At 45.4% G+C, this 26,985-nt stretch overlaps 5 protein-coding genes across 5 annotated transcripts; 2 read left to right on the forward strand and 3 right to left on the reverse strand.

The window, feature by feature from the left end:
- Nucleotides 1-903: 903 nt before the first annotated feature.
- On the forward strand, nucleotides 904-2,255 carry J3458_019386 (uncharacterized protein; the record flags this gene model as incomplete). The annotated part of the gene is made up of 4 exons (XM_007813885.2): nucleotides 904-1,176; nucleotides 1,229-1,423; nucleotides 1,496-2,008; nucleotides 2,061-2,255. 4 exons carry the CDS (start codon nucleotides 904-906, stop codon nucleotides 2,253-2,255), a joined length of 1,176 nt encoding a protein of 391 aa, XP_007812076.1.
- A 5,925-nt stretch (nucleotides 2,256-8,180) lies between these two features.
- On the forward strand, nucleotides 8,181-8,980 carry J3458_019387 (uncharacterized protein). The gene is made up of 2 exons (XM_007813883.2): nucleotides 8,181-8,278; nucleotides 8,352-8,980. The coding sequence occupies exons 1-2, from the start codon at nucleotides 8,265-8,267 to the stop codon at nucleotides 8,953-8,955; spliced, it is 618 nt and encodes a 205-aa protein (XP_007812074.2). The 5' UTR covers nucleotides 8,181-8,264; the 3' UTR covers nucleotides 8,956-8,980.
- Nucleotides 8,981-10,357: 1,377 nt separating this feature from the next.
- On the reverse strand, nucleotides 10,358-11,113 carry J3458_019388 (uncharacterized protein; the record flags this gene model as incomplete). Its single annotated transcript, XM_066121498.1, has 1 exon — nucleotides 10,358-11,113. One exon carries the CDS (start codon nucleotides 11,111-11,113, stop codon nucleotides 10,358-10,360), a length of 756 nt encoding a protein of 251 aa, XP_065973524.1.
- Nucleotides 11,114-12,166: 1,053 nt separating this feature from the next.
- J3458_019389 (uncharacterized protein) lies at nucleotides 12,167-12,604 on the reverse strand (the record flags this gene model as incomplete). Its single annotated transcript, XM_066121499.1, has 1 exon — nucleotides 12,167-12,604. One exon carries the CDS (start codon nucleotides 12,602-12,604, stop codon nucleotides 12,167-12,169), a length of 438 nt encoding a protein of 145 aa, XP_065973525.1.
- A 9,711-nt stretch (nucleotides 12,605-22,315) lies between these two features.
- On the reverse strand, nucleotides 22,316-22,648 carry J3458_019390 (uncharacterized protein; the record flags this gene model as incomplete). Its single annotated transcript, XM_066121500.1, has 1 exon — nucleotides 22,316-22,648. The coding sequence occupies one exon, from the start codon at nucleotides 22,646-22,648 to the stop codon at nucleotides 22,316-22,318; it is 333 nt and encodes a 110-aa protein (XP_065973526.1).
- Between the last annotated feature and the right edge of the window lie 4,337 nt (nucleotides 22,649-26,985).

Here is a 26,985-nt window from a genome sequence, read left to right on the forward strand (position 1 = left end):
AACCTATTGACTCTGAATTCTGGACTTGCTAGCTTCGAACTGACTTTCCCTTCGACAGCCTGAGTGGGTAGTTCTAATGCGAGGTGCATAACGAATGTAGGTAAGTAGAGGCATTAATTAAATTGACATCATGAAGAAAGAAATAAATAAATAAATAAAATAAAACAAAACAAAACGAGAAAACAGAAAGAAAAGCCAACGGAACTGCGCATTTTGCTCGGAATGACGGCAGCCAAGCCCAACCATAGTGCCTCCGGCCCGAGATTCTCGATTTTGTCACCGCATTGAGGCTAGGCTTACACACATCTGCCACATTCCTGATTTCGGTAGCTGGAAAAGGGGGAGGGGGTTGCATACCAGGATGTGTTATCCTTGGTCCTTGGAAGCAGACGAGATGAACCAGCGCCAACGCAAAGCCGCAGCCCTGGCCTCCTTCAGAGTCGCAAGATCCGACGAACCTCTCTCTGATACGGATGCAGACGCATCACACTGCTCTCCAAGTCAGGTTACATGATACACGTGTGTCGAAGATCATTACACTTGCAGGTTCCGTTATGAACCAGCCTCCCATTCTGGTGAGTACGTCTTCGTTCTCGTCCTTGTAGCCGAATGGTCCCGACAAAGCGTCTACTGGGCTTTATGCCCTGAGAAGCAATAGACAAATGCGTCTCGGAAACAGACAGAAAGAGTCTTGTCTTAAGTTTACATTATACTTACCCGAATGGGCAGGTAGCGTTCGAGGACGTGGGGAAAAGCAACAAAACCTAACAGGGTAATCCGTCGTCATCTCCATGTCCAGGACTATAAAGTGGAAGGCTCCTGCTTGTCACTCGAAGAAATATCCATCCTCATCAACCTTTACCTTCTTTCAAGATTTCATTCAACTTACATTGGTCTGTGATCATGTTTCCAAGTTTCTTGTTGCTCAACCTCTTGCCTCTGGCCATCGCGGCTCCAGCCAAACGAGCTGAGCCGGCACCACTCCTTGTCCCACGAGGTGATACTATTCCCGACAAGTATATTGTCAAGTACAGAGAGACCTTTTCCATCTCTTCTGCGGACAGTATTATCAAGGCCCACCATGCAGAGGCTGAGAAAGTTTACTCTCACGTCTTCAACGGGTTCGCCGGCGCGTTGAACGCGACGGCCATTGAAACACTTCGTCATCACCCTGGTGTAAGATTGCCTCCACATTCTGTCTCTGAATTCTCACTGATCCCGGAAATAGGTTGAGTTTATTGAGAATGATGCCACTGTCAAGATTAGCGCATTTATCGAAGAGCCTGGCGCTCCTTGGGGTCTGTCTCGCATCTCACACCGAAGGGGTCCAGGTGGCAGCTATGGTAGCTACGCCTATGATGACAGTGCCGGTGAAGGCACATGCGCTTATGTTATCGACACTGGAGTTGATGGCTCGCATCCGGTATGAGACATTCATACAGACATGGAGGCAAACGTGGCGCATTTGTTCGATGTCACTAACTCGCATGTGTAGGATTTTGAAGGTCGAGCACAGTTGATTAGGTCCTTCATCAACGGAGAGAATTATGATGGCAACGGTCATGGCACCCACGTGTCTGGAACCATCGGCAGCCGAAGCTATGGCGTGGCTAAGAAAACCACCATCTATGGAATCAAGGTTCTCAGTAACCAGGGTAGTGGCGATTACTCCGGCATTCTCGCTGGTATGGATTTTGCCATCCAAGACTCTCGACAGCGAAGGTGCCCCAAGGGTGTCGTCGCCAACATGAGCCTGGGAGGCGGCTATTCAGCTGCTATCAACCAAGCTGCTGCACAGATGATTCGGTCTGGTGTTTTCCTTGCCGTTGCTGCAGGAAACGATGCGAACGATGCCTCAAACACGTCTCCCGCTTCTGAGCCCAGTGTATGCACTGTAGGAGCTACGGATTCGCTTGATAGACTTTCATCCTTTTCAAACTACGGCGCCCCTCTTGACATTCTTGCTCCTGGAAGCGATATCCTGTCAACCTGGCCAGGTGGCGGTACTGTAAGTTATACTCCCTCTACTTTTACATTGGCTCACCCTAATCTATCATTAGAACTCTATCTCTGGTACTTCCATGGCCACGCCCCATGTTGTTGGTCTTGCTGCCTACTTGGCTTCTTTGGAAGGCTTCCCCGGTGCACAGGCTCTTTGCGAGAGAATTCGCTCTCTCGCTACCCCAAGTGCTATTAAAGGTGTCCCACCAGGAACTGTTAACCTGCTTGCCTTCAACGGCAACCCATCTGGATAATTGGCTGGCCCCAAAGTCTAGTGGAAACATTCAATAACGCAGCAAACCCAATGGCACTGTGTGCAATTGCAAATAGTACTTCTTCTCTGTAAATATACATCAAATTTATCATACCATATGACTGAACAGCCTACCCTGTCTACATGAACATTAATGTGTCCCATATTCTGTGGCGAGGGCGTTATTTGATCCTTGAATTCGTAGCAACTTGGATGATTAAAGTCCACCTAGTATACGCTCGTGCGAAAGACGAATGATTTTGTGTATAGGAACCATGCAAAGCACATAGACTTTGATAAACTGCCAGAAGTATGGTTTTTTCCAGACGAGGGACTTGCTATACGCTTTCTCCCTGGGGGAATATTTCAAGAAAAAAAAGGTTCTTTAAGTCTCGTGACACATTGCGCGGCGTAAGTTGGCTTTGACCCTGAGATGAGAACCTAGATATAGGAAACTCGGACGGCCCGAACTTCAGTAATAAAGCTTGGTGTTAGCTGTCCTTGTTGCGATCTTACTATCGGAAAATGCGACGTTCAGAAGCGCCATTCATCTTAGCTAAGAGCTCTGGACGAAATCAATCTGCGCCGTGCCGGTGATAAACTTCGGCTGTTGGAAAAATGGTCACCTGGCGGAGACTGACCTGTCGACTACTGGGGATAATGAGACAAGTTTCAACTATAGCTAAGTGTGATTCATCATTCAGGACGACTCATGACGTATGTCCTGCGTCTGCGCCTGCGTGGTGTATCTGACTATTCTTAGTTCTCTTGTTTCTCTGGTTGAGTCTATTCTGAAGCTCAAGTTATTGTTCTCTACGGTCAAGGACAAAGCCCGTACAGGAAGTGTAGTAGTGAGGTGCTCGCAATGCATGGCTCCGCTACTCTGTATGGCGAGGGAAGTTGACCCATGAATTGATTGAATGTGACTGGAAATCGTGTTCAGTGTCGTACCGGCTGGCTATGTGTGGCATAATTCTTCAAGTTGACGGCAACATTGCGTTGCTTACGGAGTACAATGCACGTTTCGGGCTTGAGTGGGTAGTGTTACCGAGCCCGAGTCAGCACTTGTTGGTGACACTGCTTGTCCCAAACAAGGGAGATGATAGTTTCCAGTTGTAGTTGTCACAATATTGACCGGTGTATCACTTTATAGTGGACTAATTGTGTTGTGCAGAAAAGATGCCCAAAAAGTTATCTATGAATTTGACATGTAAGTAGTATTACAACTAGTCGAATAAACGGAAGGCGGATGGATTGGATTACTTATGTGTCGTCACATGGCAGAGAGTGATGTCTCTACTCTTCATGACATGAAGTTACAATGGTTGCATTCAAGGAGGCTGAGCCATAGCTTCCTATTTGCCTTAGATGGCGCTGAGACCAGTTTCTATAAATCAACTGATCTATAATACAGGGATAATCGTCGTATATAAAAAGGCCAGCCTATGTTACCTGGGGAGTAAAACATGCAACATAATTAAGAATGTGAACCAAATTTGACAACAACCGTGAAAGGTGAGTTAGGGACAACGTCATTCGTTCTTAATCTATAGGACGGACCACTTCCTGTGCCAGAAATCACCCAGTTATCACGCGTGTCAGTGTGGCTGTAAAGTAGGCTTAGATGTAGTCTCTGCAGATCGTTACGCCCTGCTTGGGCTCATTGTGGTGCCATGCTACTAACCGGAGGAAAAGGCGGAGGCTGAACATGTACCCCATGGCTGCCTGAACAGCTCACGGCATATGTCAAAATGTTTGAAGCTTACAATTGGCCAGTGTGTATGGGGTAATGAAAGAATCATATCCATCATTGAACGACGTAGAGGTTTGTGTAACATTATGTACGCGGCCCCTCGTAGTAGTTGCGGGAGGATTGCGAACTCATCTCACTCATGTCTCATTGCATGCACCTGCATGCCGGAGCAGCGTCCTACTTTTCGCTGCCTCCCAGTGCCAATACTGACCCTGTCCCGGGAGGCCGGATTGCCTTTTTGAGATGCTTTTGATCCGCGACAAGAGGCCGGATATATCTCCGGATGACTTGAGGGAGCTAGATATCATGAGTCCGGCAGAACAGAACAGAGTTTCTGCCGCAAATGACCAATCGTATAGGCGAATGCATGTTTTGACTCGGTGACCTGCCGCAGAGTAAGGCTGGCTGCAGCGGGAGGCCGGTGCGAGAAACTCGCCAACAGATATTGCATATGTAACATGTACGATGTGCTCATCGTCTGACTGTACAAATACGATTCGACACCTTGCTCGGGTTGTGACGAGAAGTTGTGTCAATCATCAGGTTTTGAACACAAGCGCCTAGAGACATAAATATTGCAAGCCTGTGCCGTTGTTTTGCAAAAGAAGCTGCATCTCATCACCTTGCAGAGATTGCCACCGCCGTCTACAAATCACAAACTTAAGTCTGCATTTCGAATTCTTCAGCCTCTGACTTACTCTTTAAAATGCGCGGCTTTGCCAAAGCCCTTCTTCTTCTACCCAGTTGGCTCTTGCCAATGCCTCAGTCCGTGTTCCGCCAAAGCAATGCAGATATTAAGCCAAGGAAGTTAAGCTGAGCCAACTACCAAAAAGCCCACCCTCAACGATAATAATGAGCTCACGACCCATTGGCCGCTGTGTGTACCGCCACCAACAAAAGTTCCAACCAAGCGAACGCCGACTGAGAACCGAGCCGCCAGTAACACTTTCCCTCAGACAGAGCAAGAACATGCTGATTTAATCTCTCGTAGGTGTTGAGACTCCGTCGCCCACCCAGCCAGGCATCGTTGACAACTGCGACAAGTTCTACTATGTACAGAAAGACAACACATGCGAGCAGATTGCTGAGAAGAATCACATTAGCGTTGAGGAATTCGTCAAATGGAACGAGGGTGCCGGTCCCGAGTGCCTCGCTCTCTGGGCAAACACGTATGCTTGCGTGGGTGTTTATTAATTCGCAACGGCGAGCAACGTCATTTGTTTCGTGACGCGACGCTTAGTATCATCCGCCAGATTGGATGTTCTTTTGACAAGCCTCGTAAAGGCTCACGCCACGGCCCTATTGAAAACGGACTTTCAATACAACTACATACCTCAATTGATGACCTTCTGGATGACCTATTAGAGGACTTCTGATAATTGTAAAAGGCCCTCAATCATCCAGCTAGATAGCTTCAATACAAGGACCAATTTCCACGTTCAATCAATCCTTAGATTTCATCGGAAAATATTACTTTCAGCTCACTTTCGTTAATGCCATGGCAGCTTCTCAAACCAACGTTAGGCAGATAAATTACAAAACACCTCACTCGTGACGAGCGGAGGCATTGCGTAGCGAAAACTATATGCTTACATGCAAACTTGTGACTTGGGACTTATGTATCGCTTGAGAAAACCTTCTCGACGCCGGACACTGGGAAGTCAGAGCCTTTGGCGCCTGGGATTGAGGACTGGCGCTTGTTTGACGTCAGAAGTGAGAAGAGACTACTGCCGGAGGCGGTGCTTGATTAAGCTAATTGTTCTTTCAACAGAATGTACCCTTAATAATTCATTATACTAGATATATATATATGTGATCCCCAGGCATATGGCAAGAGAGAAAAAAATTGAAGAATATAGTAAGAGCAGCGATGTCATGAGGATATCCGTTACATTATACATCGACGGAGCAGGCTCCCGATTCTACTACACAAAGGAGCAAGGCTTTTCTAACTATCGATACAAACAATCGGAACCAGTGGCTTTCAGGCCATGGATGGTCAAGCCGGTAAATCGATGCATTTCTAAGGCTGCCCTACGGGTCTCAACCAGACAGATTCTCCCCCCGCAGGATGGCTGCTGGGGACATTGCTCTCGGTGGCGGTGGGTTTTGCAAGAGGAATATAATTGTGATAGTAGAAGATGGCCATAACGGGCGACTCGGTGACTCCCCAGTCGGATGGGTTGTTGGCATCGCCAAGGACGGCCAGGGCGCGTGCCACATCTTATACCTTCCCCGGAGGGGCGTTTTGACCCTTATGGTTACACCGTCCCATTCAGCATCTTGAGGGTTCCGTTGTGACATAGGACCGGGGGAATTGAGCAACGTGATCGATGGATTCTAGGCCGTAAGAGTCTTTGACCACCGAGCTCGGCGCGCAGTGCATGAACAGATCAGGATTGTCCCCGCTTCCGGGCGGACACAGGTCGAGGGGGACAATGCCCATGAGCACCATCCATGGGCCAAGCCAGGAGGTCCAGACGGAAGAAGAGCTTGCCACTGAAGAGAGTAGCAGTAGTAAGCTGCTCGATGCTGGCCGGAGAGCCGGGTTTGTGTCCTGAAAGCGGATCTGAAAAATGATGCTCGGGTTCTCGCCAAAGAGGGGGACCTTATCGGGAGAGCTCCAACGTATTTCCGAGGTATTCCGGTGCAGACTGATCGCGGTTCGGAGCAAGCCACCGAGGTTAAGGTAGGAGGCCGTCAAGTTGCTGCTGTCAGAAGAGAGCACTGAGTGTAAATGACCCGACGATTACTCGCCTACCTGACCTGACCTGACCATTGCTAATATTATTCTAGGTGAAATCATAATATAATGGAGCTTATATTAGGGTTAATTAAGGAATATGAATAACAAATAAGCAAGAGTAATAGTCAGGTCAGGTCAGGTAGGCAAGCAATGGTCGGGTGGTATGCATTCTTCCGTCAGAACCGGTGATGGCGATCCAGCCAGACCACAGGAGCAGCCTCCCATTTGTCTTGCTACGGCGTCGCCTTTGACATGAGGGGATGGTTAAGAAGTACATGATAAAAATTGCCATCGCGTGTCTCGGCTACAAGAGAAACATTTCCTGCAACAAGTGCCGTGACAAACGACGTGCCCAAAATGTAGCCATAAGGGCCAAGCTTCTCCGTCATCCAAACGCCCTAGCCAGGCGCGACAACGTTGGGCTTGATGCCAAGGTCCCAGGTAGGACCGTGTGCTGAAAGGCATGGTATCGTGTAGGGGGGTCACACAAACCCAGCAGTGCTCTAAATGGTTGAGTAGAGTGATGAGACCGAAGAATGATACTCCGCACTCGGTAACCATATCCAAATGCGACACATCAGACTCAGATGCTCAGATCCTAGTTTGAGTACTAAACTCATGTTCTTGGCATAACCTCGTCATTATTTGTGTTGAGCACGGTTACAAACGCATCAACTTACACGGAATTGGGGCAACAAGGCAGAGCGCTACCAAGGTGTGGTATGTGCCCTGCCATGCCTTCCTTTACCATGTGAATGTCCTGTCGCCGATTTCGCCTATCCTTTTGGTTTCAATGTTACCACAAGGCATTAATCCAATATGGTATTGCGCCCACCGCCTACTAGAATCAGGTCGAGTCGGAGGTGGTACCGGCTTCGCAAAAGCACCCTTCCTCACATCTAAAGGGCCGACTCATATGCAAATGTCAGCTGCTTCTGAGTCAAGTAATAAAGGAAATCACACCATTCCGGAGTAGAATCCGCTAGGTTGTGTGTCAAGAGTAACATCTTAAAAGTAACATGGGCCGGGGAATAAGACATATGCAGCTTTACGGTTGGACGAGGACAGATTCCAGGCCGCCGTCTCCTCTCTTGTATTGCTCGCGAGTGATGTGTCATTTACAGCGAAACGTCAGCACTCAACAAATGAGAACAGAAATCACCTTCTACTAGCTACTTTTATTCATTTCGGAGAGTCAGGCGAGGACAGCTGCTCCAATAGAAAGGAGGGTGGAATGGCATGCGCACACCACTTCTTAGGTACGTTGTACGGGTTGCTGTTTGAGACGCATGGAATGGGTCAAGGCTGGACTGGCGACAATAGCGCGTTTGTGTATGTGTGCCATATTAGTTAAGTAGTGGCAATATAAGTAGATTCGGACTTCCTTGACTCCAACACTTCTTTCTTCCTGGCACACCGAGCACCTCCCGGCTTTATCACGCCAGCATATAAGAAACTTACTGTTCGGTACTAAAAAGACCTCGAGATACTTCTCAGATAAGATTTCAAAAATGGCCAGTAATGAGTATGCCAGTTGATTTCTCTTTAAAATCATGTATGTTTGCTCAGTATTCATAGCTAATACAAATGCAAAATAGGCTTCAGACCGTTTTCGTCCGCGTTGAAGGACTTAAAAAGACTATTTATGACGGCGAAGTAAAGTCCCAGGGACACGAGGTGACGACCGAATCAGGAGGGAAACATATGTGTGACGGCACCAAATGTGGGCAGCAGCGTACACCGGGCAATACGCCGACGGCTAGCCTGGATACCGCATCCAACCACGGTAAGAATTTCAAATTTGATGGAAAATGGTTCGAATCTATGGGTGACTTTTTAATCGACAAAATTGGAGACGACAAGGGCTGGTGGCACATATTTGTTAATGGACAGTATCTGCAGGTTGGAGGATGTCAGTATCAGACTCAGCCTTATAGTTACATTCTCTGGGCTTATGATGGCTCTCGGCCCTCTCCATTAAAGCTTGAGGTACTCTCAGCTACCCGAGTTAACCAGGAGTCAATATTCTCTGTAAAGAATTGGGAGACAGGGGGTCCCGTGGGGTCTGCGACTGTGCATGGGGTTCAATCAGATGAAAATGGAATTGCTATAGTGATCTTTAAAGAAAGGGGCAAGATTCCTGTGAGGGCGGAGAAGGATAAATGGATCAGGTCAAACACTCTTACTGTCAATGTTGCATAGAAGAGAGAACGAACTGGACCCAAGGCTAGCTATCAACTAGCTAGGTCGTCGAGTTTACATATATTTATGTTTTTCCTACCGCCTAGAATGGAATTCCTGCAGCCAAATCTGTTCTCTCTTAAGAGAATATAATATTACATCCCAGAGCTAGGTATTTAAGTTGCTCGCGCAAGCCAGCAGGCCGGACCCGGCCCTTTTTTGTAGAGCCTTTTAGCTGGTATTAGCTAGAAACAATACAAGCACATACACAAGACACGAAAAGTCCCTTCCAGGTCGTAACAACCTATAAGGGAATAAAGTGCTTAAAAAGGATACTATTCGATCGCTGATTGGGAATCGATAATCTTTACAGCGCTTTGTTTATTATATCTGGTGCATAGTTACGACCTCGTATAACAGGATATGCCGTTAATAAGATTGTGATACAGGGCTTTTCACATGTGGTGTCGCAGCAGGGTTCAGACCCGAGCTTAGCACGGGAAGGAATTACGCGCGAAAGGGGACATTGAACGGCTTACACTAGTATACTCTCGCATTAGGCTACCTAATATATATTTATTGGCTACTATTAATGGAGAGTACAGATCACCCGACCGGTTGATCGATGTACAAGGCTTAACAAAATGTATTACAATTCAACATTCCATCATTCATCAGGGTCAAATAGGGTGTATGGACAGGGAATAAATGGCCATCATATTCTGTATCCCTAGAAAGCGAATTTATGTCCTCCAAACGTTATGGGCTCGAACCCGGCAGTTTCTCTACCGCATGTTGCCAATAGACAGGCTTGCCTGGTGATGGAGTAGAAGGTTCCCAGTGCACGAATTATTCATTTGCTGGCGAATCTGTAGCCAGCATACACCTCGCCAAGGCTACTACGGTTCTGGCCATGTAGTAATTTCGCACAGAGACGTACGTCCTGACGTCCGGACCGTTGAAGTTGTTGGTGGCCCTGACAAGATTCATCCGGTTGCACATTACATGTGAAAGGAATTCGTTGATTAAACCGTCATCGAAACCTGTCAACAGAGTCAGCTTGAAGCCGAATATCTGGGGCGCTGTTACCATAGTCGTGAAGCTGGCATTGCCGCCTTGCAAACCACCGCTGTAGTTTATTATACCACTGTATTCTTGAAATACTTGTGATGGTCGTCTCATAGAGTGCTTAGTCTGAGCTCGGAACCTAAGGCAACCAAGCAAAAGGTCAGATTGTACTCCCTTAAGATTCTCCTACTCTAGATAGCCCAGAATTAGAAAGGGGTTAGGACGCATCTTTATTAATGGCGGCTATCTTTATCATCTGGTCCGTGGCATGCTTCCCGAGCGCCGCAAGGGATCCTATTGCAAGTATCTCCAGCACACCAATATCAAAGGACAAGAGGGACAAGACCTGCTTCCACTAGGCCTTGAGCTCGAGTAACACAAGCGAGTCGAGACCCAGATCGACCAATGGTAAAGCTATATTGAGATCTTCCTGTGAGTTGAGCAGTAGATGAAAGAGTTTCTTCCCAATATTGACGGCGAAGAGAGTAGCTGTCTCCGGCGAGCTGAGGACAGTAGGGTTAGCTCTGGCGACAGCCAGGAACGATTTGAGACCATCGTTGGACGCGGCAGCTTCAGTACCAGCAACAGCGGCGTTGTGGTACGCTGCCATACGACGGTCTCTTTCCAATACGGCGCGGTTGTTCGGGCTACTCAGCGGTATTGACGAGCCGAGGCCGAGGAAAAACGCGTTGGCCTCGACAAAGGCGAAGTTGAAGCCGGCACTACTTCCCTGTCCAGCCGGCCGAGCATGGGCAAACATGGCCACAACCATGGCGTCCAAGAGCTCCTGCTCAGTGACGCCCTTGAAACCTGTTGCTTTCATGGTGCTCATTATCCCTTGGCGCTTGGTAATCACTCCAACGTCTTTAACGGCTCCGACGTCGACGACAGAGGCTGCTGGGCCCAAGCCCTTGCGGTATTGGCCAAACGCATCCAGGAAGGTGTTGGCGCTGGAATAATTGACCTGTCCCGGTTGGCCGATGATTCCCGAAACGGAGCTGAAGAGGACAAAGAAGTCGAGGTCTGTACCAGCGGATAAGGAGGCGTGGTGTAGGTTCCATGTGCCCTCGACCTTGGGGGCTGTCGTACTCGTCCACTCTTCAAAGGTCATTTTGGTGAAGATTTGATCACGGACCACCATGGACATCTGGATGATGCCTTGAAGGGGATGTGTCGCTGCCTAAACAGGCTTCTCGACGTCCTTAAGCTTAGTCACGTCTCCCTGGATGAGCTTGGCGTTGCAGCTGAAACGCAGTTGACTTTAAGTAATTCACGATCTTACACGGCCTAGCTTTTACCGCTTCTAATTCGTCCCAAGTGTTACTGTTAAGTACCTTGGATTCTGCCGCCTTTACCCCGAGTACCCCAGGCTTTTGCGCGTCGCCCTGGTTACCATTTTTGTGCGTGTAGAACTGCCCCCAAAATGCTTTCGTGTCGGCAATGTGACAAGGGATTAGAGTAAAAGGGGCTTAATTTAATAATAATCTTGTATGGTATTAAAGGTCCTTGGTCTTCCTGAGCCTTAAGGCAAGGTGAACCGCCTTATATAGATAAAGGGAACGGCCCATGCCTAGTATGCCCTATAGTTCTCGTGATCTTATTATGTATATCGGTGAGGCCCCTTTGTTGGGCTTCACGATCTGTTGGGCCTTTTCCCTGTAACACGCAAGACGGGTTCACTTTAGATCGAGTTTAACTGCACTCAAGGGAAAAACTAATTGAAGGGGAATTAATTGAGGAGCCGCACTATATGCTCGATACTGCTTTGCCTATTTATGCAGTTGGCTGAGCGGAAAGATACGCATGTACACCAAGCTCTGCGACTTAAGTCTAGAGAGGCATTACCTGACACGTAACTATGGGGGGCACGGGGGATCGCAGGTCCCTCAAACAGTCACTGGTAGGTAACTAGGGAATTCTAAAGGGCAATAAGTACCCGCTAGCTCAACACCAATTCAAGACTCAGATATGTTAAGCAACCAAATTATTCTAGGCTCAATTCGTTCTGCTTAGCCTATAGTTGACCCACGACGCAAGCTATTAGCCGGCTAACACTGAAATGCTAATGTTTTTAAAACATGTTAAAACCCCCCCAAACAAAAGCAACCTTTGCTAGCAGTCTGTGTTCAAAGCTTTCGTATGGCTCGTCCTTTTGCTGCGCACGTTACTGATCACCTTCGCATTTGTCGGACGTATCTTGGCCTTCTTGGACGCATTTAATGAACGTATCTTGGCCTTCACGAACGCATTCATTAAAATCGTAGGGTTTTTTGCTTCGACAATCTTGAAACGCCTTCATACGAGCTTCGTCGCATTGCTGCGTATTCTGCTTCTTTGGCTGCTTAGAAGGATCGGGTTCATGGCCATCGAGACACTCTTGAGTAGTCTTGAAGCCTCGCGGGTTGTCAGCCGGTTCCGCCTGGGCAATTTCTTTACAGAATAACTCTGTGCCGCACAGGTCTTCGTAAACACCACGATAGCCGCAGTCAACGAAGAATTTTCCCGGCTTCTTCCAAGGCAGCTTTGCGGCCTGTCGGGATTGAATAGTGGCGCCGAGAGTGGTGGCCGCAAAAGCAGAAACAAGGGCCACAGAGAACTTCATATTGATAGAATACTGTACTTTTGGGATCTCTGGAATCAAGACGGGAAGGAGTGATGAGGTAAAAGTAATGAATGATTGGTAGATGGTTGGCTTTGTGACTGTAGATTTGTTGCTTGGATGTAAGCCTTCTACTTTGACGGAAGACGCGCCATTTATATATCATGAAATGTAGTACGATTGTATACTTACAATTATGCTACATATGCATACAATGACTATAACTGACTAGTGATATACGTCTCTAACACTGCCTCACAACAGACGGCCAGGGGGCCCGCAGAGCTGCCGACAATTATGCCTCAGATGCTAGGTAAGGCCCCGTGCTCGGGTTATGCTATTTCAACTTGTACTTAATTAATTACTTTAATATTTAATGTAAAGTTATTATAATTATATATTTACATTAAAAACATAGTATAAGATATAATAATAAGCCAGCTAAATACATTTAATTAATAGTAGAGGCAAACGCACCGCAGGTAAAATTTGAACGTATCCCGAGCCATTTACCCTCTAGCAATTCCCTTTGTCTCATTACTGGTGTCAACAGGGAGGGATGCACATATGACATGGATGGCAAAATCTTCATACTAGTCAGGTCCTGGTATGTAAGCCATTATTGTCCCACTATCTGGTTCCGTCAGTGAGCAGGCTGTAAATCTAAGGCCACTCACCACGCATAATGACTGGGGTTGCATTGACGGGCGAGGCCGGAACTTCCGGTTGGTAACCCTGAGCAGCTGTCGCTTGAGTAATGTGTCGTTGTTAGGCTCGGGTGGGATGCAGCATTTTACGTTAGTTGACGCGGGACCATAGCATGAATCGTGTAGGTGTTGCTCTCCCACTATTATGGGTAAATGGTAATCATAGGCTAGATAGGGAGAATCTCCATAAATAGCCAAATCTCTTGTGGATGAGGACGTTGGACCACGGCAGCTTTCATTCGTCGTCGCTTGTTGCCGGCTATCGGCTTTATTGTATTCAGCCACTCCTCCTTCTCGCTAGCATCTATTCAGTTTCAGCGACAAGCATCCGGTCGCTCAGCTTACCATTCAAGACGTCGAAAACAAACATGAAGTAAGCTCCTCAGGCACTCGCCGCCCGAACCGTCCTCACAGGCTGCTGGGTCGCGTCCAAGCATGACGAGGGGTATATTTACTGATGAATGTGGAGCTACTGTTAGGTAAGTTGGCTTAGCTTCTGTCAGAAAATGTGAGGCCTCGGCATGACCCTGTCGACATGTGTCGTGATAAACGACTCCGGCGGTTCGTCTCGTGAAAGCGCCCGCCCCCTCCCGCGGGGCCGACACTCGCACCTCATGCGCATAAGAGACTGCTCCATCTTTATAGCATTAGCATGATGATTCACCGGACGGCCGCGTCACCACTTACTTGGATTTGCCGAATGCTGTATCCCCTCTGGTGTGCGAAGGCTCCAAGCAGGTCGCGTGGACCCATAATATCCCGGCTATAATTAGTGACCTCAAGCGACATAATAGTAGCTTAGATCTAGTGATATATGATGTAGCTTTTTGTAACTTGGATGCTTATAGTGACCTGTATTATAGTGGAATTTAAGTGTGGAATAAAGTACCTTTTATTTTACGGCTCTTAATTGGCGTATTATCCCCGTAGATACATGACTGGAGCCTTCGCACACCAGAGGCTGGGGGATTATATTAGTTCCTAAATTTCCCCTAAATGATAAGGCTTTAGTGCGGACAGGGATGCGTAAAAGTTTCCTCCGATCTGATTGGCTCAAACTTTGTATGGTTCAATGCAAACCAAGGCGCAACTGGATGAAGCGTCAAAAGAGCGGGCCCTACCTATCTGCCCCTAAATTGCTTCGGAACTTCATTCAAGCAACTCCGCCTCATGTTCTTCATGACATAATAAGTTCGGGTCTCCTTCACGGGTTCAAGATAACGGATTTGTGTTATTTGCGCCCGCTATAGCGAGGAGAAACCGACAGGCGACTTTGTAAGCAAACATAAATCTGCTAATAACACCAAGAACTGTCTGGACTATCGTAACTCCAGTAACTCTCATATCAGCTCCGTCTCCCCACGCCGTAAGACAATCAGCGCCAACTAAGCGAAGCGTTTCAGATCCAGGAACGTAATTCAGACGTTAAAGAACCTCGCTATTGGCTCTTCCTTAGGCGAGAGTCCTGCTCTTAATAGAATAGAAGAAGATGCCTCTAAATGACAGATTCGGAACCCAGCCTACATGGTCGGAGAGGGTACGGTAATGTCATTCAGCCGAAGGCTGACTCTACATTAATCCATAAGTTTTCCGAATAATGAGGGTTTGGTGCAGGCTTGACAAATAAGTTTCTATTGGTCCAAATTTTGTATGGGAAATCGCGAAAGAAGGCTGGATTGGTTGGTGGCTCTAGAAAAGTGGGTAAAGGACAGCCACCGTCTGTCGGTGCTTCTTTGTTTACTTCTCTGTTTACAATCGTTTACAATCGTTTACAATCGTTTACAATCGCTAAATTTGCCCAGCGATCTGTTCGTTTGCTTGGCCAGCAGCCTTTCTTCCATTATTGAAACAGATGTACCGCATGGTTGGGTATGGATTATGATTCTAGGGGTAATATTAGTCCTAGATCTGAATTGGCAGTCCATTGCCCGTCTTGCGACCGAACAAAATCACCAAGTAATTTCGTTAGCAGGAGGAAATCTGCCAATCCAACTACAACCTGTCTGGAATGCCGGGACCACCGCAATTCCGAGGTAACTGACACCATTGATATACTATATATGCCTCCCTAACCTGATCAAGCGTGCCAGGTCCAAAGGTGCCGTCCTTGCATTGAGAAAGCTGGCTGTCCGTCCTACCTCAGCTGAGAGATCTGCCCCGAAAAGAACCGACAGAGACGCTGGCCTATCGCCTCCTAACCAGAGATCTGGAACCCAACCTACATCGCCAGAGAAGCTACGGCAACAACATACAGCTAGGAGTTTGTTCGGAGAGCCAGGCAGCCAGCCGCAGATAGTGCTGGGGACGCCGATCCCACCAACCCAAGCGAGCTCGCGGCTCTTCCGGGCTCTAGCTCCCTCACCGCCTGTGCCGCCCTCGACCGATCCTGTCGCCTCACATTCTGATCCATCTACTGTCCGAAGCAGCACGACTGGTGTGGACTACTCTTACCTGGCTGTTAGGTTCCACAAGGGCGGGAAGGACTCGCAAGATGATGCCTCCAAGGCCGGCGCCAGGGCCAAGCAGGCCACTATTCGGCGCGACCATCGTTCACGACGCCGTGCAGGGGAGGCTGTGTCACTAACTCCCACAATCTCTCAACTCGGCGTCTTTGAAGGTTCTGATGGTCCTGGAGAAGGTATCCTTGTGCTGTGGTCCCGGCAGTTTGTTCAAGCTAACCACGGAACGTAGCTGGGAGTCAAGATCGACTACAGGCAAATGAGCTCCCAGATGGGGATGGAATGACCAAGGAAGCGGATGACAGGGGACAGTTCTCTGAATCTGATGTTGACGTCGAGGACTATTTCAACTTGCTGCTTTCACCTGCTCGACCACGGAAGTACCTCGAACACCTAGGGGTAGAGTCTGATTCCGATCTAGGGGACGAAGACGGGAACGATAATAGCAATGCCTTGGACGAAAGCCCTCTTCGCTATTGCTCGCGGCAGCCTTCCAGAAAGTCAGGGCCTCGTCGCCGTGCTCGCCGTGGTCCTGCCCCTGGTACAGGAGGGCGGCCAAAAAAATCTCAAAGGCAAACTCGATCGTCGGGGCCGCCACGACGGTACCGGAGTCCAGTGATGATTCCACCTGAAGAATCGGCCGTATTTCACGCACAAGATCCGGTGTGGAATGGGGACCTGGACGCTTGCGCCTTGACCTGTCGTGATAAAGCAATCCTCCGTGAGTTCTGGACAAAGCTGGACAATGACCAAATGCAATTTTGTGGTCGATGTCAAGAGCGTTGGTTCCAGATGAAGATCGATTCTGATGGCATTTGTGCGCGTTGCTGTCGAAAGGATGATAAACGCGGCCCTGAAGAGCCGTACTTCTTCTCTGTGGACAACCAGTTGGATTTTGGCTCCGTACCGACTCAATTGCCTCAGCTTACACCTACTGAAGAGTCTTTAATAGGCCGTGTTCACGTCCACGTGAATATTATGCTTGTGCGGGGCCAGCAGTACAAATATCGGGGACATGTTGTTCACTTTCTCCGCGAGGTTGGCTTGGTGTACAACCAACTCCCGCTTTTGCCGCGGGAGTTGAACACTGTATTACTCCGTCCTTCCAATACGTCGTCCCATGCAAACCTTAGCCGGCAATTCACCCGCCAGTTCCGTGTACGCCGCCAGCCAGTTGCCATATGGCTTAACTACCTCCGGCGCCATCATCCTGGCTATCGATGCATCGTCATCGACGAAGAGCGGCTGAGTCAATTGCCTCAAGATGGCAATGTCCTGGACGACATCCCCCAGAGCCAGGTGGAGGCTGCCGAAGTTGGACCCGAGGAAGATGAGGAGGCAGAACCGGACCTGGAGGACGAGGCTGCGGTGCCGGACCTTTTGGCCAAGGACACGGAGCTCGATGCTCTGCGGTCTATTCTTGCCGGAGAACCAGAAGCTGAACCAAGGCTTTCCACAAGCTTCCAGGAGCAGGTGCAGCACGAGCTGCAGCTTCCGAATATACGGCGCACACCCATTAATGAGTTCAATCGCTCTCATGCCCTACTCTCCTTAGCTTTTCCCTGCCTCTTTCCTGACGGGAGAGCCGACTTTGTTGAGCCTCGGCTACGGTCAATCGACTACAAGGACTACATCGAGCACGCGATGCGCTGGCATGACGGGCGTTTTGCACGCCACCCGACCTTCCGCTTCGTCGCCTTCAATACTCTGATGCGGTCACAGGCCCGTGCACGGTCCAAATTCTTCGTGAAGCAACACGATGGTAGTCATGAACCGCTCACACGGGAGCAGCTTGTTCAGGCACTGGAGCACAGCGAGGACCCTGAGGCGCAGGTGCTAATCAACTCAATCACAAGACATGCGGTACCTATTCGCGGCACGCGCCCCTTCTGGAACAGGAAGAGGCAGGACCTCGAGGCCTATGCCTACAACCTTGGATGTCCTGGTGCATTCATCACATTCAGCCCGGCAGATTTACACTGGCGGAGTCTCTACCAGCACATGCCCCGATATGATGAATGGCTGGCTGCGTCCGAGTCCGAGAGGATGGGTCTCTCGCGCCAACTTTTGCGTCAGAATCCTCACATTGCTGCTTTCCATTTCTACCGCCGATACTGTTTCTTTCGAGATATCGTGTTAAGCAAGAAGTTCAACATTACGGATTACTGGGATCGGTATGAATGGCAAGGGCGTGGCAGTCCGCACAACCATGGCCTGTACTGGATGGAGAATTGCCCAAGAGTCGACATGGTGGATGAAGCCGCTCGTGATGTTTTTGCACGCACGTGGGGATTCCACATCACTGCCATTAATCCTGAGCCGACTAGGACTATGCCCCAGGGTGAGGGTAACCCCCTGAGCGTAGATCCACTGAGTACAGAACTGACATTCCTGCGTCTCTCACAAATCGTCAACCGCTGCCAGCGCCACAGATGCAATACCACATACTGCTTACGCGTAAGGAAGAGAACCGTTGATCTGGCGAGGGATATGGAAGGCGCTGCTGCAGATATCGAGGCGGCCAATGCGGCCAATCCAGAGCGGGAGTGTCGTTTTGACTTTCCTCGTGCCTTGCGGGAGCTGGCCGCAGTGATCAGGAAGGAAGGCAAGTCGTACTATGTCTTCGAGGCGGCGCGGAATGACAACCTCATGAATCACTTCAATCCCGCCATTATACTAGGCTGGCTAGCCAATATCGACATATCTCCTTGCACCAGCCTACAGGCGGTTATTACGTACGCTGCCAAGTATTGCAGCAAATCTGAGAAGAAGACTGAGCCTTACTGTAAGCTTGCAGACCAGGTTTTGCCGCACACGGCACACCTTCAGCCGCTATTATCCTTCTCCTCTCGCCTGATGAATAAGCTGATTGCCGAGAGAGATTACTCGGCGCAGGAGATTTCCCATCTTCTCCTTAACATTCCTCTGCAGGAAGGCACGCGGATGGTGGTCTCTGTCGACTGCCGTCCTTTGGAGCAACATGCACGTTCGTATCGCGTGGATGAAGATGTCAACGAGACCGTCGGCAGCTACAGGAGGTATCTCGAGAGAAATGACCAGCACGAGGATGCAACTTACCTCGAGTACCTGCAATCGTATAATCTCAAGACGTGGAGGAGACTCGCTGCCAACGCGAAGAAGAGAGTCCTGTCTTACTTTCCTCGATACAGGTCCGTGGAGGCATCTCCCCAGTTTGGTGACTTCTGCCGTGTTAAATTGATGATGGCTCATCCGCATCGCTCTCCAGAGGAGTTGCTCACCGTGGGCGGGCAGCGGTTCGATTCCTTCGCGGCTGCGTACAGGTTTTGCAGAGAGCAGCACCGTGACACCCATGCGGACGATCATTATGGGGAGCCAGATACAAATGAATTGAGGGCTGAGGACGACGAATTTGAGCTTGAGGTCCATGAAGAGCCCATTGTGGATGAAGACTGGCATGAACTCGCCCGCATGCTTCCCGACCGCCCGCTGGAGGAAGAGGATATCGACATGCTCGGCCGCCGAGACATCGACATCAATTATGATTGGACCCCTCACGTTGGACGGTATACTGATGACGGTATTCTCAAGGGCGACTACTGGAAGCAACGCAAGGCGGCAAACCGCCTTGACCTTGATGTGGATCATCAGCCCTTGGAAGCTCGAGATTCCCTAAACCGGGATCAGCGCTTAGTATACGATACCGTGATGGACCACTTCCTGAATCAGGAACCCTCTCAGTTGCTGCTCCATGTGGATGGTGGAGGTGGTACCGGGAAGTCATACCTCATTAATTTGCTCTCCGCGCACCTCCAAGCCGCTGCTGCCGGGAGAGGGACACCTGTTTGGCGTGCCGCGCCCACTGGCGTCGCGGGAAATCAGATATCGGGCACTACTTTGCACTCCCTGTTACACCTTCCAATCAACAAGGACTTCAAGCCCCTCTCGCCCACTGACATGGCCCAGCTCCAGAAGAAGCTGAAGGACATCAACTACCTGATCATCGATGAGAAGAGCATGCTGGGACTGCGACAGCTTTCTTGGATCGATGACCGCCTGCGCGAGGCGTTCCCGAGTAGGAATGAGGAGTTCTTTGGTAGTCTTAACATCCTTCTGGTTGGCGACTTCTTCCAGCTTCCACCCGTGCTACAGAAGCCGCTCTATTACGATAAAGAGGTGCAGGGAGTGGAGATCAAAGGCAGGAACGCATATAGACGCTTCGATAAATCAGTCTTCTTGAAGGTTGTCCAACGGCAACGGGGCGACGATCAGAAGGCGTTTCGCACAGCTCTCGAGGAATTGCGGCTCCTCCAACTGTCAGTCGAGTCCTGGAAACTCCTTTCCGGTCGAGTACAGGCGAAGCTAGATGATCTGGAGGTCGCCAGGTTCGCCAACGCCTTGCGAGTATACGCCACGAAAGATAGGGTGAACGAATATAACCACTACCACCTCGACCGCCTCGGCCGGCCAGTCATTCAGGTCAAGGCTAAGAATGTCGGCCTTGGCGCGGCTGCGGCGCCTGATGACAAGGCGGGCAACCTTGCGAAGCAGATCCCTATATGCATTGGCGCCCGTCTGATGCTGACATCTAACCTTTGGCAGCCAGTTGGTCTCTGCAACGGCGCTCGCGGTACCGTTTACGATATCGGCTGGGCACCGGGGGCTGACCCAGTCCAAGACCCTCCCTGTGTTATCATGATGGAGTTTGACAAGTACAGTGGACCTGTGTTCCTGACCACCGCTGATGGCAGAAAGATTGTCCCGATTCTCCCAGTAGACAGGGACTTCCTCATCGGAAGCACTCTCTGCACTCGCACGCAGTTTCCCCTGATCGTATGCTACGCCATTACGGTTCACAAGTCGCAGAGCATCACTGAAGATGTCATCGTGACAGATCTCTCCTGTCGGGACTTTCAGACTGGTTTAAGCTACGTAGCTGTCTCTCGCGTAAAAACGCTCCAGGGCTTGATGCTGGATGCGCCCTTTGATCGTGGTCACCTGTTTTACGAGTCTCCACCAGAGGGTATGAAGATGAAGATGAGGGATGAGCGGCATAGAAGACGACAGGTCCTTACACGGAATCCATATAGGTCAGACCACGGCTCTGCATAACTAGATAGCTAGCTAAATGTAATGGCTTAATAGTTGCTTGGCCCAAGGACTCCCAGCCTTCGGATGATCGTACCCCTTGCACCCACAGCTCTAACGTGCAAGGGGTGGCGTAGTATTTTACAGCGAGTACGTTATTTGAAGCCGCGATAAGCCAGCCGCGTGTGGAGCTAGGGACGCTATTGCCGCCAACCTAGCAAGGCTCACAGCTCTGCCGGACACTAGCTCCCTCACCTGCCGTGCAGCGAACGACCCTTCCGATCGTGCCACTGTCTGATACACCTATTATCCGAAGGAGTATAACCAGTGTGAATCACGCTTACTTGGAAAATAGATACCGTAAAGGGGGCAAGAACTGGTAAGATGACCCTTCCACAGCCGGAGCGAGGGTGAAGCTAGCCGCTATCCAGCGCGATTATCGTTCACGACGGCGTGTAGGGAGAACTGTATTACTAACGCCTATAATATCTTGGTTGGGAAGCTTTTAAGGTTTATAGGCTATTAGAGAAGGTATCTATTCTTACGCTGTAGTTGGTAGTATCTTTGGGCTGACTAATAGATATAGATATGAGCTGAGATCGACTACGAATAGGTGCGCTTTAAGTTAGGGGTATACTATCTAAGAGAGAAGATAATAGGGACTTGTTCTTAGAGTCTAATATTAACGCTAAGAATTGTATTAAAGTATTACTTTCTCCCGCCTATCCACGCAGGTATCTTAAGCTATTAGAAACTAGGCTAACCTCTAAATTAGATTAAGAAGACGAGAATAATAATAGTGATAATAATTCTATGAATAAAGGCCCTCTTCACCGTTAGCCGCTATAGCCGTCCGCACAGCTAAGGCGTGGCCGCCGTGGTCCCGCTCCTGGCATAAGAGGGCGGCCAAGAAATCTACACCACTGGCCCTTCCTTTCCTTCGATTACAGGTATTCGAGCAGCCTATGACTTGATGCGCAATGGAGAAGCGACAAAGGGAAAGTGTGGACGACAAGCAGCACCTATTCCGAATTTTCACTTGGTTGCCACACGGCTAGTCAAACTACGTCACTAACGTTTTGCAACATGCGTTTAGTAACAAGATAGTATCCAGCATCTCGTGAAGCACTTCTTCGAAAAAATCACGTCGAATCCTGTGTGGGACAGAGCTAGCGACATGGGGATTCTGTCCACCCCTCTGGTCGACGATTGGGAAGGACGCGAGTTCCAGTGCCTGAGGGTCTGAAGGTCATGTGGGTGAATTTTTCCACATCGCGGTGGCAAGGAAGCTACGGGAGTAACTCGGCAACTATTTAGAAACGGATTAATTAGTTGACTCTTTACGCACCATATAAGGTCCTATGAGGAGAAGCTAGAATGCAGGGAGCGGTCAGTCTGGCATTTTTGTAGCACCCTAAGCCATGAAAGCTATTATTTGGAAGAAAATGTGGCCAAGAGTGGCTAATTTCCTGCAACAAGATTCAAGCGTCGACTCCTATGCTAACAAAGGGACGTGGACGGTGATGTAATTGCAAGGCAAATGGTAAGACGCCCATTTCAGTGTACGATGCTTGTCCTCGGAACTGGGGAAACTCAGTCATAGACCAGTCAGCCCCTACTGCATACCACGCAGGGGAGTGTGATGTTGACGGCTGACCTAAATTACCTTGTTGTAACCACAAATTGTCGTAGACGCCAAAGTCCTCGTCTGCCGCCCTGGATTCGAAATCTAGGGCACCGTAGTGCTCCATCATACCGTTCGTATAACCAGTCACAGTGTCCAGCTCGTCAGCCGGAATTTGAGATTGTCCCATGTTGCTTTGTTCTGAGGGACTCAAGAGGTTAAGTGAGTCGTCCAGCCCTCAGCTGAAAGGTCACTTGGCGGATTGTGCCGCTCAAGCGCCACTACTCGAAGCGTCTGACTGGGCGAACTGCTTGTATTGGCGAGCCATTCGAGCGACTGCTCCCGGACTGAGGGGATGGAATCGACGTTGCGAGTTTTGCACGCGGGTCAAGCTTCCGCCGCTTATTTGACAGTGGTCGTTATATGCACCCGAAAACGTGAAATTTGGCACAGGCGTTTGTTGTAGCAGTTTTCTCCCTGTGAGTCGGTAATGGCCTCGAGCATTTCGGTGTAATCCCGCAGCAAATCTTGGCCAAAGTCTTGCGCCCTGCCGCCCATATACATAGCATGTAGGTATAGTGGTGGATGAGACGCAACATGGCTACGCACAAATTCACCAAAGTCAGCATTATGCTTCTGGTTTAAACAATTGGTGACAAGGACAAGCAGACATGCGAGGAAGTGAGGGAGTGTAAAATACTGACCGTGCAATGGCTGCATGCCCCAGTTCTTGGGTAGACCGCCAGAGGTTCAGCAAAAGCTTCATGCATCGCCTGGCGATGTGTGTCTCCTGCTGGAATAGAGCGTCTGGATGATCCTTGTAAGGCCAGATGAGCAGCAACTACACACAAAGAAGGTCGAGCGCGGGCGCTAGCTTGGCTTTTCAGACGGACTGTTTCTGACTTTCCACCTCATTCAAGTGGATGCGCCAAACAGCCATCCAGTCTTGAAGTTTCTGGGAGATCTTGGCCGCGATCTGACGAACTTGTTCATCCGTTCTCGCCTCCATCTGATTAAAATATACCTTGAAGTAAATCAAATGACAGCCAACTCTGTCCTGGCACAGATAGTGTGACAAGGGCTCAAGGAGGGCTTGGAGCTAATAGCTCAATTCATCTAATAACAGTCTTTGGTATCAAAGGTCCTTGGTTTTCCAAGTCCTTGAGGGACCAAAGGTCGCTATAAATACAAGAAGTCGGTGAGCCCTAGGTCTCGTGACCGTAGCCCTTGTGTAATCAGCCATTTCCGTGTAACAGATAGGCCGTCGTGCATTCATCATCTGGCGTCAACGTAAAGTCCAACAGTAAATCAGACACTGGTATGCTTGAGGACGTGCCGGTTATCCAGCAAACCGTCTTGTCGAGGATGTATAAGCAGTAGGAGACGCTTCGCCTCTCCTGGACCGCTTCTTCATTGAAATGACGACGAAAGAGCTCCCATTGATGAGTACCCGTGGACTTTGCGCATTGCGCGGCCAGAGAAAATATAGCCTCGACAAGATATGAGGAGAGATGCTCTTGTGCCACTATGTACTTCACGTATTTCCATCTCTATTAGTGATGCGGTCGGTGCTTGCATGAACTGACTGTAACTTACTAGAGTGTAAAAACGGGTACCCGTGGGCACCCGTGGGTATCCAAGTTTTTCTTAGGTTATTTGTGGGCTACTTATTTTATTATATAAGTAATTTAGGTATACTATAAGTAACCTAAGAAAAAGATAAGTACCTTATAAATACCTATAAAATATATAATAATATAATATAATAATATAAATTAATTTTCTTAAATTAATTATAATAATTAATTATAATAATTAATTATAATAATTAACGTTAGCTCTTTAATATTTAATTATATTTATAATAAGTTTTAAGTTTAAAGTATTATCTTTTAATATCTAATATAACTTTAATTATTAGGTTTTAAAGAGTTAATTAAAAAGCTAATAGAATTAATTATTACTTTCTTTTCTTTTCTTTCTTTTCTCTTTTTTCTCTTTTTCTCTTATTTTTAACGTTTTTTACACTTAATTATTATCTTCTTATCTTCTCTTATACGTGTAAGTTTAAGTATTTTTTCTCTTTTAATATTATTTAATTTTTCTTTATATCTTTATTCTTTATTTATTAATAAACGTTTTATATAAGTTATATTTTTAAATTCTTTACCTTATTATAAACTATTATAATTACTTATAAGATAATTAATATAAATAATTATTATAAATAAATATAATTATATAAATCTTTTATATAATCTTATAAAAAGATAATATTTTACTTTTAAAAGATATTTAATATATTATGTAAAGTGTAAAAGTTCTTAAATATAATTATAATATACTTTATATATTAACTTAAGATATTTATAATTAAGTATAATAAGTAAATAAGTAATTAAATATATATATAATTTATATATTAATTAATATTTAAATTAATACTATTTTAATTAACTCTTATAAGGCTTAAATTACGTTAAAATTCTAATAAGAAATAAAGGTACTTATATTATTAATAATTTTCTTTATTAAATACTAGAATAATACTCTTAAAATAATAAGTAAGGTATCCCTTTAATAGCATTAAATTTCCTAGAGTATTATAGCTAATTTAAAGTTAAAGTTATAATAATTATTTATAATAATTATATATACTTACTATTAGATTTAAAGTAGTATAATCTTTTAGCTAAAATTACTTAATTAAATAGCCTTTTACCTATTATTTTTTTGAATTAATTACATGTAATTATTATATTTTTACTTAAAATACTTTATAATATTATTATTAAAAATAATTAATAAAAATAACTAATAAAAATAACTAATAAAAACACTTATTAAAGTAGCTATAAGCGGGAAAAATTAATAGTAAAGGGTAATAAAGTAAAAAAAAGAGAGTAATAGAGAAATTTTAATAGTTAATAAAAGCTATACTAAAAATAAAGCTTATAGGTATATAATTTTAATAGCTAATAAAAGTTATATTAAAAGTAAGGTCTTTAGGTATATAATTTACTTTACTCTTATATTTACTCTATTATTAGATTTTATATATTTTAACTTTTTATATATTATTTTATTACTTTTAATATATCTTTTAATATTATTTTTATTATAAAATATAAATTTTATTAATTATTTTTAATAGCTATACTTATAATTATATAAATTCTTTTTTTAAGGTTTTATTTTAACGTAATATTATATTAGTTTAACGTTATAATTATAATTAATTTTAATGTTTTTTATAATAATATATATATAATTATATTAATTATTTTTACTTATTAAGTTAACCTTTTAATTTAAGTAATAAAAAGTATAAAGTTAAGTTTAAGCTTTTATAAAACGTATATATAAAGCGAGTAAGAGAACGTTAATTATAATTAACTTTTATTAAACGTAAATAAGAAAATAAGTAAAATATTATACTTATTAAGTAATACTATAAATTAAAAAAATTACGTGATATTATAAAGTATAAAAAAGTATTAAAGATAACGTATAATACTCTTAAAGAAAAAGTTAAGTAACGCGTTTAAGTAAAGTAATAAGTATTATTTAATTATAATAATTATTTATATTAATTAATTTAATATAAAAAAGTAATTACGTTTAAATTAAAGCTATAATATAATACTTATTAAATTAACGTAAAATAAAGATAATAAGAATTTAAATTAAGAGAATATTAATAATAATATTATAAATCACGTAAATATAATAAGAAATTCTAATAAAAGCATTTTAAAAGTAAATATTTAAGAAATAAAAATAAGCTTTTAAAATATTTAAATTAAGAAAATTAAGGTAAGTTTTATTTATATTACTTTATTTATATTACTAATATTAATTTAAAATAATAATTATATTATATTTAAGCTTATTCGTAATATAATTAATAAGATATTAAAGATAATCTAGTTTAAAATTTAATAATTTTATATATACTCGCTTAATTATAAGAGAGAGATTATTATTTTAAAGTATAAATAATTTAATATTACGTGAGTTTTTCTTTATATTAAATACTATAATAAATATTTAATATTATTAGTTTTACGCGCCTCTTATAGCTAAATACTTTAAAGGTATTTAATTTAATAAAGTTACTAGTTTAATACTTTATTACCTACTTATATTATAAAAAAATACTATATAAGTTAAGTTAGCGTTATTAAGTATAATAAAATACCTACTTTTAATAATTAATTATTATAATTATTTTTATTAATTATTTCTAGGTAATATTATAAAATCTATTAGAAGTTCTTAATTAAATAATACGTATAAATTAATTACTTATATTATTTATATTAATAGTTAAGTAAAATTAATATAATTTATAATATTTATAATTAAAATTATATATATAACTCTAATATAACTTAACTCTTTACATTCTTAAAGTAAAAGAACCTACTTAATTTAACTTATTTTTAGTTTATTATATTTAATAATTAAATTATTAGAGTAATTAAAAGCCTTAAGTAACTCTTAAAAGAATTAAAGAATATAAAG

Source organism: Metarhizium acridum (assembly GCF_019434415.1).
Source record: "Metarhizium acridum strain ARSEF 324 chromosome Unknown scaffold_564, whole genome shotgun sequence".
Classification (NCBI taxonomy): Eukaryota; Fungi; Ascomycota; class Sordariomycetes; order Hypocreales; family Clavicipitaceae; genus Metarhizium; species Metarhizium acridum.